The following is a 12,247-nucleotide window of genomic DNA, read 5'->3' as shown; positions in this document are numbered from 1 at the left end:
CCCCACATCACTGTCCAACTAACCAGCCTATAGTTTCCTACGTCATCCTGTTATTCTTTTTCAATCTTGGCACAACGTTAGCTTTTTCTCAGTCCTCGGAAACTTCCCCAGTGTACCAAGATTTGTTAAAAATCAAAGTTAATGGTTCAGAGAACTCCTTGGCCACTTCTTTTAATACTCTTGGATGAAAATGCGCTGGTCCTGCAGATTTAAACATGTTTAACTTTAATCGTTGCTGTACATCCTCCCTAGTAACTGATGGAATAGAGATGTATTTTATTATCACTTTAAGATATGAATACATCATCCTGCTTCTTTCCAAATGCAGAGCAGAAATGTTTCTTACCTATATATCTATTGCACCAAGAGATGGTAAAACTCCAGCACAAGGTTAAATATTCCAAAAGTCATCCAACTCCATTAGACACTGGAAAATAGCCGAAATGATGTCCTTGGTCTTCAGACATACTCCATTACTGAGGATTTCAGTAGCCATAAATCACATTATAATACAATGCCTTCAAATACACATGTACATTATAGAGCTACTTTCATACAAAGTGTATCCTGAAATTCTTTACAGTGCTAAAAAATTGCAAGACGGCAACTGGTGCATGGTTTAAGGAACATGGCCGGGTAAAGACCTTGCAGAATAATTAAATGAAACCCTCCATTCATCGATAGGACTAATTAACGAGGGCAGAGGGAAATTAAGGGGCATCAGTAAATAGAAGAGATGAGAAAGGAAAGGGGCTGAGGTAATGCGGAGGCAGAGGGGACAGGCTGCAGAGGGGCAGGCTCCGACACTGACACGAGAAGCTGTTTTGAGGCAGACTATTTCTTCCCCCCACAGAAAATTCTTCCCACTTTGGTGCCTCACAATTTGGTGGCTTTAGCAAGCAAAGTGAGGCACGTTCTGAGACAGACCAAGGGCAAAGCGACGCACTTTTTCCCCAGCAGGTGGGCCAGCAGCCAGACAATTGCAGGTTATTATTCTTCATTATTATTTACTTTTTGTAAAGAGCTGTCAGCACGTTAGGAGCAGTATATCTTCACTCAGGGCACATTGTCCCCTAAGCAGGGTTTTCTCATGCAGGGCACGGGGAACTCCCTGAGTTTGTACTGCAGGGAGAGCCCACCTAATGATTCTGTGGGCAGGCAAGGATTGATGTGCTCTCCCCCTGGGGAACGGGGAGGGTTTATCCCCCTAAACCCATGGATCTCCTGAAATCCAGGTGGACTTGCAGAGATGCAGCAGAGGGCCAGTGATGGAAGGATGGGCCAGTGATTGGAGTGTTACCCTGGTTCATTTCCCTGCTTTGCCACAGACTTCCTGTGTGACCTTGGGCAAGTCACTTAGTTGCTCTCTGAACCCTCAGTTCCTCATACGTAACATGAGGATAACCGTACTTTCCTCCTTCACGGGGGTGCTGTGTGGATAATACAATGACAATTGTGAGGTTCTCAGATACTAGAGTAATGGGGGCCATATAAGGACTTAAGATAGGTAGGGTACCCTGCTACCTGTGCCAGCCCCTACAGTGCAGGAGATATGCTTCTCTGGGTCTCCCCTTCGCTGAGTGGTGGGGAGCTGGCTCTAGTTAACACTGGCACAGTCAGCATGACATTGGTTATTGTGTTTTTAAAAGTGAGCGCCTAATTTTCATGTGCCATTACCACCACAGCATGCACAAGTCAGGCAGTTGCTCATGTAAATGGGCAGTTATGTGTCCAATAGGTCACTTGCGTGTGCAATATACACAAATCATGCAGTCAGTGATGTTAACTGCATGTGCAAATAAAGCACCCAATTACATGCACATTTTTGCCTGCAGTTTTAAAAGTCCTTGTGCAGCTGGCTCAATCCACCCTCCACCTGGGTCAGGGAAAGGTACGCAGTAGCCAGTAGCCATGCACTGTCCTTAACCCTCCCTCATTTTTACATCTAGTTTCCTTGACCCCTGACCTGTTATTTTCTCAGAGCAAATCTAGACACATGGAATGGCAGCCTATATATATCTTGCCTTATTATTCTTAATTAATTATCAATAAATAACATTCAGCCATACCTTTTGGATGGTACACAATAGACCCTAAATAACACACAGGCCTAATTTTTTAAAAGTGACTAGTGATTTTCATTGCCTCATTTTGCTGCATGCCCAGCTTAAGAGACGAAAAAATGGCCTGATTTTTCAATGACTCAGCATCTTTGTGAAAATCAGGGGCCTGTCAGGTGTCTTAAGCTGAGCACCCGAAATCACGCATCACTTCTGAAATCTGGGCCACTGTAAAGAGGTTACAGTCTGGTCAGATGCAGAACATGAAGACAACAAATGAAAGGGAGAAAGGAAGAAAGAAGCAAAAGGGAAGAACCACAAAAATCAAAAACAAAAAATTATGTGACTATCTGGGTTTTTTTTCCTAAACAAAAGTACTTGTCTGGACTGTGGTAGTCATTCTGTGCTGATGAAATATACAACAGTTGGACCTCATGATTCAGCCGTGTGAGTTGAAGCTGCAAGGTTTCTGAGTGTGGGTTTCCTGTGAGTATTCCATTAGAAGGACAATAGATGTGCATCTGCTCAGTGGCAGAGAGAGTGGTGGTTTGCTCAGCTAGGATTGATGTAGAACACTGTTTGAACAGTCCTGACTATGGTAGCTCTGTGCTTTTAGTCATCTAGATGATGCCGTCCATTTAGCACTGATGGAAGGAATTTAGCATGGGACTCTCCAACAAGCTATTGGATTTTGTGGACAGCATGCAGTTACTTGATCATTTTCTATTGACCGACAGAGGAGCTTTGAGCTGATTGGTTATGGGATGCATGATCAGGAGACCTGGGTTGTGTTCCTGGTTCTGTCACTGGCCTGCCGTATGCTGTTGGGCAAGTCACTGCCACTGTGTTCCAGTCTGTCTTGTCTATTTAGACTGTAAGCCCTTGGGGGCAGGAACGGTTTATGATTACGGGTATGTACAGCACCCCACAGAGTGAGGCCCTGCTCTCAGTTGGGGTATCTAGGTGCTACTGTGATAAATATCCAATCCCACACTTTCCTCAACTGCCAGAGTTGCTTCCCACTTCCATTGAGGCTGCTACCTCCTCACCTGCGAATCAAACATATTATTAGGGAGAGGGAACAAAAGAGGACAACGGGTTCCAGTTCCCATTTACTTCTGACAACCACCTACAATAAGTTAACAGCCGCTGGCGTGGCTGTCAGAAAAGTGTGTGGGATGAATTATCTACATACTGGGCATTATTTCAACCCAAATAGCTTCTGACTTTAGCTGGACTCAGCCGGTTCAAGTTAGCCACTGATGTCACATGAGAAAAGTCAGAACATACTCAACAGGGGACTGGAGTGAAGAGAAGTGTCACCAAGATCAGTCTGAAGCTGTGGGCCACCCCATAACAAAACAGGGACACTCCTTGGGAAAGAAAGAACATGGAGCTGGAGAACAGGAGGGTTACATTTTTTCCCCATGCACAAAGTGCAGCCAGATGCTTTCAGTCTAAAACCACTTTGATCTGAGGCTAAAGGCTGCTGCCTCTGTCTCTGCACACAGAGTTCTTAAAAATGCTTGGTTGTGATACATGGAAAACAAAGGGATGTAAATCGAATTGGGGTCACTATTTTTTTATAGTGACTCGTTCATGGTTTGGTTTTTAAAGCACTTTTAACCATGAGATAAACAATTTCTTAGACACAAGATGTTCTTCTGACAGAGAACAGCTAAGGGCTGCTGCTTTCCGGCCCCCATCCCAACAGTACATTGTGATTAAGCTTTCTCCAGAGGTCATCCCAGCACCAAGAAATTAAGGACAACAGAATATTTCCCGAGCCGCCCAGACATGGATTAGATTCTTGGCAGTGCCCAGCTCAGTGGTAGTATGTGCAGAACTTGCATCTGCTGATGGAAGATGCTTACAGCGCTGGGAAGGAAAAAAGGACAAACACTGGTCATTGGCTCATCGGTATGACAAACCCAGGAATAACAGTAAATGAAGATGGAAAAGGCCTGCTAAAAAATCCAGTCCATTCCTCAGCCAGTGTAGCACAAGCCCTGGCAGTATGTTTCCTTCACAACTTTGGTTCTCACTTTAGCTTCCTGTTTCTCTTTGCTGGAAATATTAAGGTAACACAATCATGCTCCAGAAATCACTTGAGTTCCTGCCTACAGAGTGCGAGAAAGTGAAGGTCTTAAGGGAGCGGCCATCCCTGGAGTGATACGCTTACAAAGAACTGCAGAAACCTCCTGGAAGTTATCCATGCTGAATGAATCCGCTCTGCTGAGAGAGTGGATATGTTCTGTATTTTTCTTTCCCACTCAGCTCATTAAAGCGAATTCAGTGTGGTTGACAAGAGTGCCAAGCCCGAGAGACTGAAGTCCTCTCTTAGCCACACAACAGACACAGCTTGAGCAATGAGAAGTACACGCCCTCACCCACCCACACTCCCTCTGCCACCCCAAATGTCACCCTGACGATGTTACAACTATGTCCTGGAAGGTTCATCTGTAGGCATGAGTTTGGTCACTCTCCATATCCATTCCACCCTCAGCTTCTCTGCTGAGATCTCTAGCAATGGGACTGGTTTGGGTTTCGGCCTATCTCTAATAGCAACTGAGCGATGTCTCATTGTTTGCATGGCAACATACATGTTGGACTTGATCCTGCCATGTGCAGTCACTAACAGGGGCGGCTCCAGGCACCAGCATGCCAAGCGCCTGCCTGGGGCGGCAAGCCACGGGGGGCGCTCTGCCGGTCACCGCGAGGGCAGCAGGCAGGTTGCCTTCGGCGGCATGCCTGCGGAGGAGCCGCTGGTCCCGTGGCTTCGGCGGACCTCCCGCAGGCATGCCGCCGAATCCGCTGGACCGGGGACCTCCCGCAGGCAAGCCGCTGAAGGTAGCCTGCCTGCCGTGCTTGGGGCGGCAAAATACCTAGAGCCACCCCTGGTCACTAAGCCTGGTGCTGAGCAGGAAGCCCGGAGGATCACGTGCTGAAGAGAGCCTGCTGCAATGGCCGCCATGGTATTCCAGACTAGTAGAAGGAGTGAAACCTAGGAGTGGCCATAGGTAGGCAAGAGGCTCATTTGCGGGTTGACAATTATGCCTGAGGCTGTATCTCCTCACACCACCCATTCTCCTTGCACCCTGCCACTAAGGGAGTGGGCACACAAGACTTTGAGACTTACCATACAACCACTGAGGACTAGGCTGAATGCTTAGCCTAACTCATCCCCACACATGGCCACCATCCACTCTGGTGCTTGTCAGCACCTTGCAAGGACCTGCAGGATCAAAGCTGAAATTTTTGGGGGTGCCAAGCAGCCTTCAAGTACACCTCTGACGTAGACATGTGATCTGCTCTTCCCCATTCTCCCCACTCCCCATCTGGGGTGGTTTAAATGGAAGAGCAGTCAGGAAGCAACCTTCTTAGCACCTCACGGTGAGGCAACCCATCCAAGACCATGTTTCTGTGGTGGGAAAGGCATGCTGTGCCCTGAGAGCGCCTAAGAGTCACAGCTTTCTGCAGCCTGAAGCAGCAGCCAGGGGAAGAAATGGGGGACTGGGAAAATCCAGCTCCCCATTATTCTGTCCTTGTTGCTGCCCACTGTTCATGTCACAGTCAGGGCGGGAGAGGTGGGTCAGGAGAAGCCCTGGACTTTGTAGTTGACAACTTTTTGGAAGTGCAGTGCAAAACTGGGAGGCATGGATGAGCATTCACATCACACTCCCCATCAGTACCCAGTCTGGGCCGGGCTAATGATCCAACCAGCGGATCAAATTCAGTGATGAATCCTGGTCACGTGTCACTTGAGGCACCTTGCACATATGCTAAGAAGAAGTGCAGAACAAGGGAGATTAAACGCCCCAAGCTGCAGTCCTAGCAAATTTTTTGATCCTTCACTACCTTGGTAAACCATATATGAGAGCAGCCTTTTTACATAATCCCTGAAAAAAAACATAAAATAGATTTATCACAAAATCCTGTCCTCCTACCAACCATCTACGGACTGGTACATATATTTCTCTGATTATTAATTAACTGATGCATTGAAACTGCTTTAAGCTTTTTAATCTCTCCCTCTCTTTCTTTGTCCTTCAAGAGTGGAGACCACAATGCAGGGGAGATGTTAAAAATAGGGGATGTTACCAGAATGGGTGGTGCATTAAAGTTGTGCTTTAAAGTCAATAGCAGAAGAGCCCGGAATTAAAGACATTCAGTAAAATGTTTAAGTTGTATTTTTGTGCCAAATTCTCCTCTTAGTGATGCCAGTATAAAACTGGAGTAGATCTGCTGAAGTCGGTGGAGTGACTCTGGATTCACCCTTGAATAACGGAGAGCAAAATGTTGCTCATTGTCATTATCCTGCTTGCAAAGTCTCCTTAGAAGAAAAATGGCACGGGTGGCAGTTATCTAATCCACTAGCAGGCATCTGACCTGAAAAGAGAAAAGGATTTGACACTGTAGTCACTGCTGTCTAACAATCGATTGCCTAGCACTGTGGCATCTCAGTTTTCAGGTTGAACCAGAGCATCTCTGCTATTTGGAGTCTGGGTAACTGGCTTACCAGCTTGCAAAGCATCCCCCAGGAATATTACAGGGTGTGTAGAGCTGAGTGTATCAGAGCCTCCAAGGCACATCAGGCCACTCACGGCCAAAACGATCACCTTCAGACTGGAGACGCTGGCTCTCTGCTCCTGGGAAATACCACACCAGCTGCTGCCTAGCAGAGCATTTTTCGCGCCATGATGAAAGAAGTCTGAAAAAAGGACATTCTAAAGAACCTAAGCCTGGCCCAGGGTACATACCCAATACCAAAGAACATCCAGGTACCTCTCCCTGCTTTTCTTCCCTAAGCTCTCTGTGCAACATGGTGGGTGACCACCTTTTCTATCATCTTTGGAAGTGCCACCTGTTATAGTTTGGTATTCCGTGGGGTGTTGCACAGAACAGTCACCCTTAGATGTCTCCAGTAAAAGCTATGGCTTAGTAGCACTATCATAAGTCTTTGAGCTTGTCCAGAATAGAAAAACTGTCAGTGGAGTAACTAAATCAGTGTCGTTACTCCAGTGTAAAGCCCTAACATAGATGTACTGGTACAAAACAAATCCCACTAAATCCCACTGCCTCTGTAGAAAAGCAGCTCAATAGAGCATCTTGCTGACACGCAGCTGGAGTTTCTTGTCTTTGAGAGTTTAAGTTCCCACCTGTGGCGCCACCTTCAGGAGTGCCCAACCAGACATCCACTAATTAGCACCCTTGTAACATCATGATGTAAGTCCTAGACAGATGGGTCCTGGGCTGTGGAAACGGTGGGCACGCAGTATTTTGCAAGGGAGACAGCTGGGGAGATGGAACCCCACATTCAGAGGCAGGTCAACACATGACTGTTGGTAATTACCCAGCTGAAACCAGCCCATCTCTGAAGGAGGCATGTTTTTCTCATGTCTGGAGTAAGAGCATTGAGAGTCTAGAAGAGAGTTAGGGGGCGAAACAGCTCTTATTAAGAGCTGCATTCAAAGACATGGGCCAGGTGAATAGCAATTTCAACTTATGGATCTTGGGAAATACACCCACTGGAGCTCCCAGGGCCTGCTCCTGCTCCACTGAAGTCCATGGGAGCTTTGCTAGCTCCTTCATTGGCAGCAGGATCAGGGCCCTATTGAGTGACAAGTCAGTCAACCAATCAAACACAACCTAGGATCATCACGTTATCAGACCTCTTATTGGCTGATCCATGAGCCCAGGGGCAGGCTAATTATCTAACAACATCCAAGATCTGATTGACTCTTTCATGAGTTTCACCTACCATTGCGCTCCAGTTTTCTGCCAAGAAAATGAGACCTAGCATGCGGGGCAAGCAAAGGTCTTTGCTCTCATCTTCCCCACTGCAATACCAGAACCCCCCTCATCTGTGCTGTGTTCTAAGGACAACTCCACAAAGACCTGATTACTGACTTCGGTGCAGGGGAAGAGAGCCCAGGTTACTTCCATGTGCTGACCCAGCATTACCACTTGAAGATGTGACTACCACACTCACTTAGGATATCGTCTCACCTTGATGTCACCCGTAACTTCATTTCCCGGCCTCTTCATTTCCCGGCATTAACAGCCAAAGGCAGAGCGTGCAGGTTTAAGACTGGTTTGTGTGTGTGCATCTGTATGTGATTCGTGAAAGAACTCAGTCCTGTAGTATGTGAGACTTGCTGATAACCTGGGATTAGATCAGAGATGAGACACTGATGAGGACTCTGAGCATATGGAGGTGCAGGGCTGCGAACCAAGTTCCATTCCATTGTCAGGGGCAGGCGTGTGTCTGTCAGAAGGGCTCACCCTTAGCTTTTGGGGGTTCTAAAACTGCCTCTTTGCTCACCCTGTTTGTCAGCAGCCCCTGGACTCCGAGGGATGGTAGTGCTGCCAGAGCCCTGTGTAGGAGGATGACCACAGAGGGCTAAAAGGTTTTGTCTGAAGCACAGGCTGTTGTTCCACAGCATCCATGCACAGACCCAAGGGAGGTGGTCATCATGTGAGGATGCTCACTGCTGGAGCATGAGGGGCATTTCTTGCATGTTGTGGTGGCCTCATGCTTCTCTGAACACTACAGTCACCAGCTAAATGCACACTCGGAAGGGAGGGCACAACTCCCAGCAATCTTCAGAAGCATGGGTTTCTATTGCTAGATCTAAAGTAGGACCCCAAGTAGTAGCTAATCCCGTTAGCATCCGTGTCGTTATAATGGCCTCCAGCCATTGGGGGCGAGGCCACGATGACAAGTTCCGCTCGCCACCATTAAAAAATAATGCATAAGACTCAGTTCCAAGTATGCAAACTAAGCCGGCTTCTCCAGCACACCATGGACTTGTGCTAGCGGCAGCTCCACTCGGACTCTGTCTCAACATGCTGGGAACTGACCTGCCCTCGCTCGTCTGGTCCCAAAGTGGTCCCCTTAGCCCCTTATAATTGTCCTATTTACATGTCCAGTCACTAAGGGTGATCCCATCCCAGCGAGCTCTACATGCCTGCTCGCAAAGCGCAGTGCTGTCTAGATGCCATGCAAAGTAACCCGAGCTCTGCATGTAACCCCCATTAGGGAAGTGGGAGTGTTTGCCTCCCTCAAAGGTGTGAATAAGAGTCTGCTACTGCTAGCAGTTAATGGAGCTGCTCCTTCACTTCAAGTGGTAACTGTTCAAGTTTTTAGTGCTGATGGTCTAGGGTATGAGCCAGCTCAGGTTGGCCTGGGAAGGTCATTGGGTTTCCCCCATATTTAATTTGACATTATAAGCAAGTCGTTATGGATATATCACGTTCCCTCATTCATAAATGCAACGGGGAGAGGAGAAGGCGCTGCAGAGAAGATAAGAGGGAAACATCAAGGGTGGTAGAAGCAGATTTACCCCAGCCTTGGGAGAGAGACACACAGAATAAGCGCCTTGAAAACGACTCATAACAAGTGCCAACTCGCAGTTAGAGCTGGCCTGGCCTCAGAGCTGCGTGCATTAATGCTGAGGTGCAAACACTCAGGACCCTGGACGTTGTGTGGTGTAATGTCTGGAACTGCTTTCGGCTCCGACACTGTGATCTGTAACAACCCACCCCATTGGCAACCATCTTCCCCTCACCCTCCCTCCCACCCACCTCCCCAAGCCTTTCCTCGCCCCCACCCCATGTTCATTCTAAGTGGTCTTGCATGTAGTTCTGCAGCCCCCTTCAGTTCGTTAAACCCCCTGCCTTGCCTCGTGTTTTAACAGGGTTTGTGAGTTTTGACAACCCCGCCAGTGCCCAGGCTGCCATCCAGGCTATGAATGGTTTCCAGATTGGCATGAAGAGGCTGAAGGTGCAGCTGAAGAGGCCGAAGGATGCTAACCGCCCTTACTGAAGAGTCGTGGGAACCGCTGGATACACATGACTAGCACAGGTAACTGCACAGGCAAGGGGACGTCACTTGTTGTCGTACAGAGTCTGTGTTGTGGACCCTAAAGATTAGTTCTGCGATTCTCTGGCTTCTATCTTTTCCACTAGATCTCTGGCTAGAGCCACACCACCACACACACACACAGACACACACACACAAAATAGGAACTGGTTGTGTGCGCACTTTGGTAGAAAGAGAGGCAGAAAGAGGCGAAATGTGGGAAGGGTCACGTGACTGTGATGAGTCTTCCTGACCACTAGGGAGGATAGCAGTTGTTCCGGTCACCTGCTCAGCCATAGAAAGGATTCTGAGGCCAAAGAAGACCAGTAATTAAGAGTTGGGAATCAGGCTGCAGCTTAATTCCAGGCAGTTGGACCAGTCCGGCGTATAGAGCAGTAGCTCCGTATTACAAATGTTCCAAATCATTCTTCATATGGTATAATTCATACCCAGTTTCATCTCAGCATGACAAGTTCCTGTAAATAGGTCTCCTTGACACCTAAATATCCCCTAATATTAACTAAACTAGAGAAATGGATAAAGGAATTCATGCTCATGTCCTCACTCAGCTTCTGTTAATTCCTTACTCAGATAAAACTCCCACTGAAGCCAACAGGAGCTTTGCTGGAGTGAGGACTTGGTTAAAAACGGAATAATGACCTCAAGCTTAGCCTCATGGACAGTAAATTGTTTGCTGTTGGGAGGCAGCAAACTTGGTACTCTAAGGGAATTTCTAAGTACATACAGCAGTGCCCAAAATATCAGCACAACTCACTTGTTTTGGTGGAATTTAAGCCTGCCCCTTGCAGCAAAATGGAGTCTAGGCTTTGGGTAAACTTTTCAAAAGATCCTAAGTGTCCCATTTTCAAAAGTCATGTAGGGTATGTCTACATTGCATCGTAAACATGGATCGATGGGACCCAGGCTAGTGGACTGTCCTCTTCCAAGCCTGCACGTGGTCATCCGCTTTGCATTGTAAACTTGGATTTACAACAGCTGGACCCGGGGGTCTCACAGCCATGTTAACACCTCCACACTGCCCTAAGCAGACCTTCTGGCTTGAGCTGTGTCCACTCAGGCATGGACCTAAGTCACAGCAGGACTTGGGTTCTGAACCACCCCCTCAGTGGAGGTTATATGACTTGGGTCCTGAGTGCTTGCTGACCTGAGTTAGACTGATTTGTGTGTGTATGGATGCAGGGCTTGGGTTCACAGTTAGAACACAGGCTTAGGTTTCATCTACACAGGGATAAAAAAAAACCGGCTGGCCTGGGTCAGCTGACATGGGGATTGGGCTGTGGGGCTAAAAATTGCTGTGTAGACATTCAGGCTCGGCCTGGAGACTGAGCTCTGGGACCCTGTGAGAGTGGGGAGTCCCAGAGCTTGGGATCCAGCCTGAGCCCAGATGTCTGCCCAGCAATTTTTAGCCTCACAGCCCAATCCCCATGAGCCTGAGTCAGCTGATCTGAGTCAATGGTGGCCATGCTGCAGGGCTCTTATCCCTGTATCACCATACCCCAGTGTGCAGTGTAGCTATACCCATAGGTGCTGAGAATTTTCAGTGGGATGGAGGCTTCTAAGACCAAGACCCTCCAGGGTATTTAGGCACCTAATTCCCATTGATTTATTTCAGTGGGAGTTAAGCACCTAAATACGGGAGGATCTGGGCCATATGTGGTTTTTGAAAATGGGAAGTAGGATCCTAAGTCACTTAGGTGCTTTTGAAAATTTATACATTTCTGTCCCTGCAACAGCTGGTTCTCGTCTCCAACGCAAAGTGATGCCATTACTACACTAATAGTGCCCTACCATTTAGCTACCGAAGATGAAACGCATGCTGATAGGTGGTGCAGAAGCAGCCAGCCTGGTGCTGCATTGGTAGAACACTGGTATTTCTGATGGTGACTGCATAGCATGGTGGCATTAAGACATCACTGATGATAGTTCAGCTCCTATCTTCAAAGGCCAGAGGCATCCCTTTCCAAAAAGGGCATGGCATGGTGTATGGTTTGGCAAGTTACAGTGTGACAGCACACGGTAAGATAGAAACCATTGTCCTCGATCTGGTGAGTGGATATTGCTCTTCTTCCTGATGACCGTCCATATCTCCACTCAGCCCCCATCCCGCTGGTCCCAAAATGTTATGCATTGGCTGGTTTCCCAGTTCCTAGGAAAATATATATGGATGCGTGGTTTATTATGGAGATGGGGTAGCCAGCCATTCCATAGTTAAAGCTATATGCAAGTTCTGTTAGAAGGCCAGTACCAGAGATGTACCTGGACTGCAAAGATTCATTTTGGATTTCCAAACTTTTCCAACATT

General features: G+C 47.6%; 1 protein-coding gene across 10 annotated transcripts in view; it reads left to right on the top strand.

The window, feature by feature from the left end:
- Nucleotides 1-12,247, top strand: part of CELF4 (CUGBP Elav-like family member 4) — an 861,314-nt gene that overhangs the window by 820,155 nt on the left and 28,912 nt on the right. For all 10 annotated transcript variants that reach the window (XM_039544851.1, XM_039544847.1, XM_039544850.1 and 7 more), the window contains exon 12: nt 9,761-9,927. In XM_039544851.1, the coding sequence (XP_039400785.1) occupies nt 9,761-9,888 (128 nt within the window). In that variant the 3' untranslated portion in view covers nt 9,889-9,927. The remainder of the gene's footprint in view (nt 1-9,760; nt 9,928-12,247) is intronic.

Source organism: Mauremys reevesii, linkage group 6 (assembly GCF_016161935.1).
Source record: "Mauremys reevesii isolate NIE-2019 linkage group 6, ASM1616193v1, whole genome shotgun sequence".
In the NCBI taxonomy this organism is placed as follows: domain Eukaryota; kingdom Metazoa; phylum Chordata; order Testudines; family Geoemydidae; genus Mauremys; species Mauremys reevesii.
This window is presented reverse-complemented; position numbering and strand designations above follow the sequence as displayed.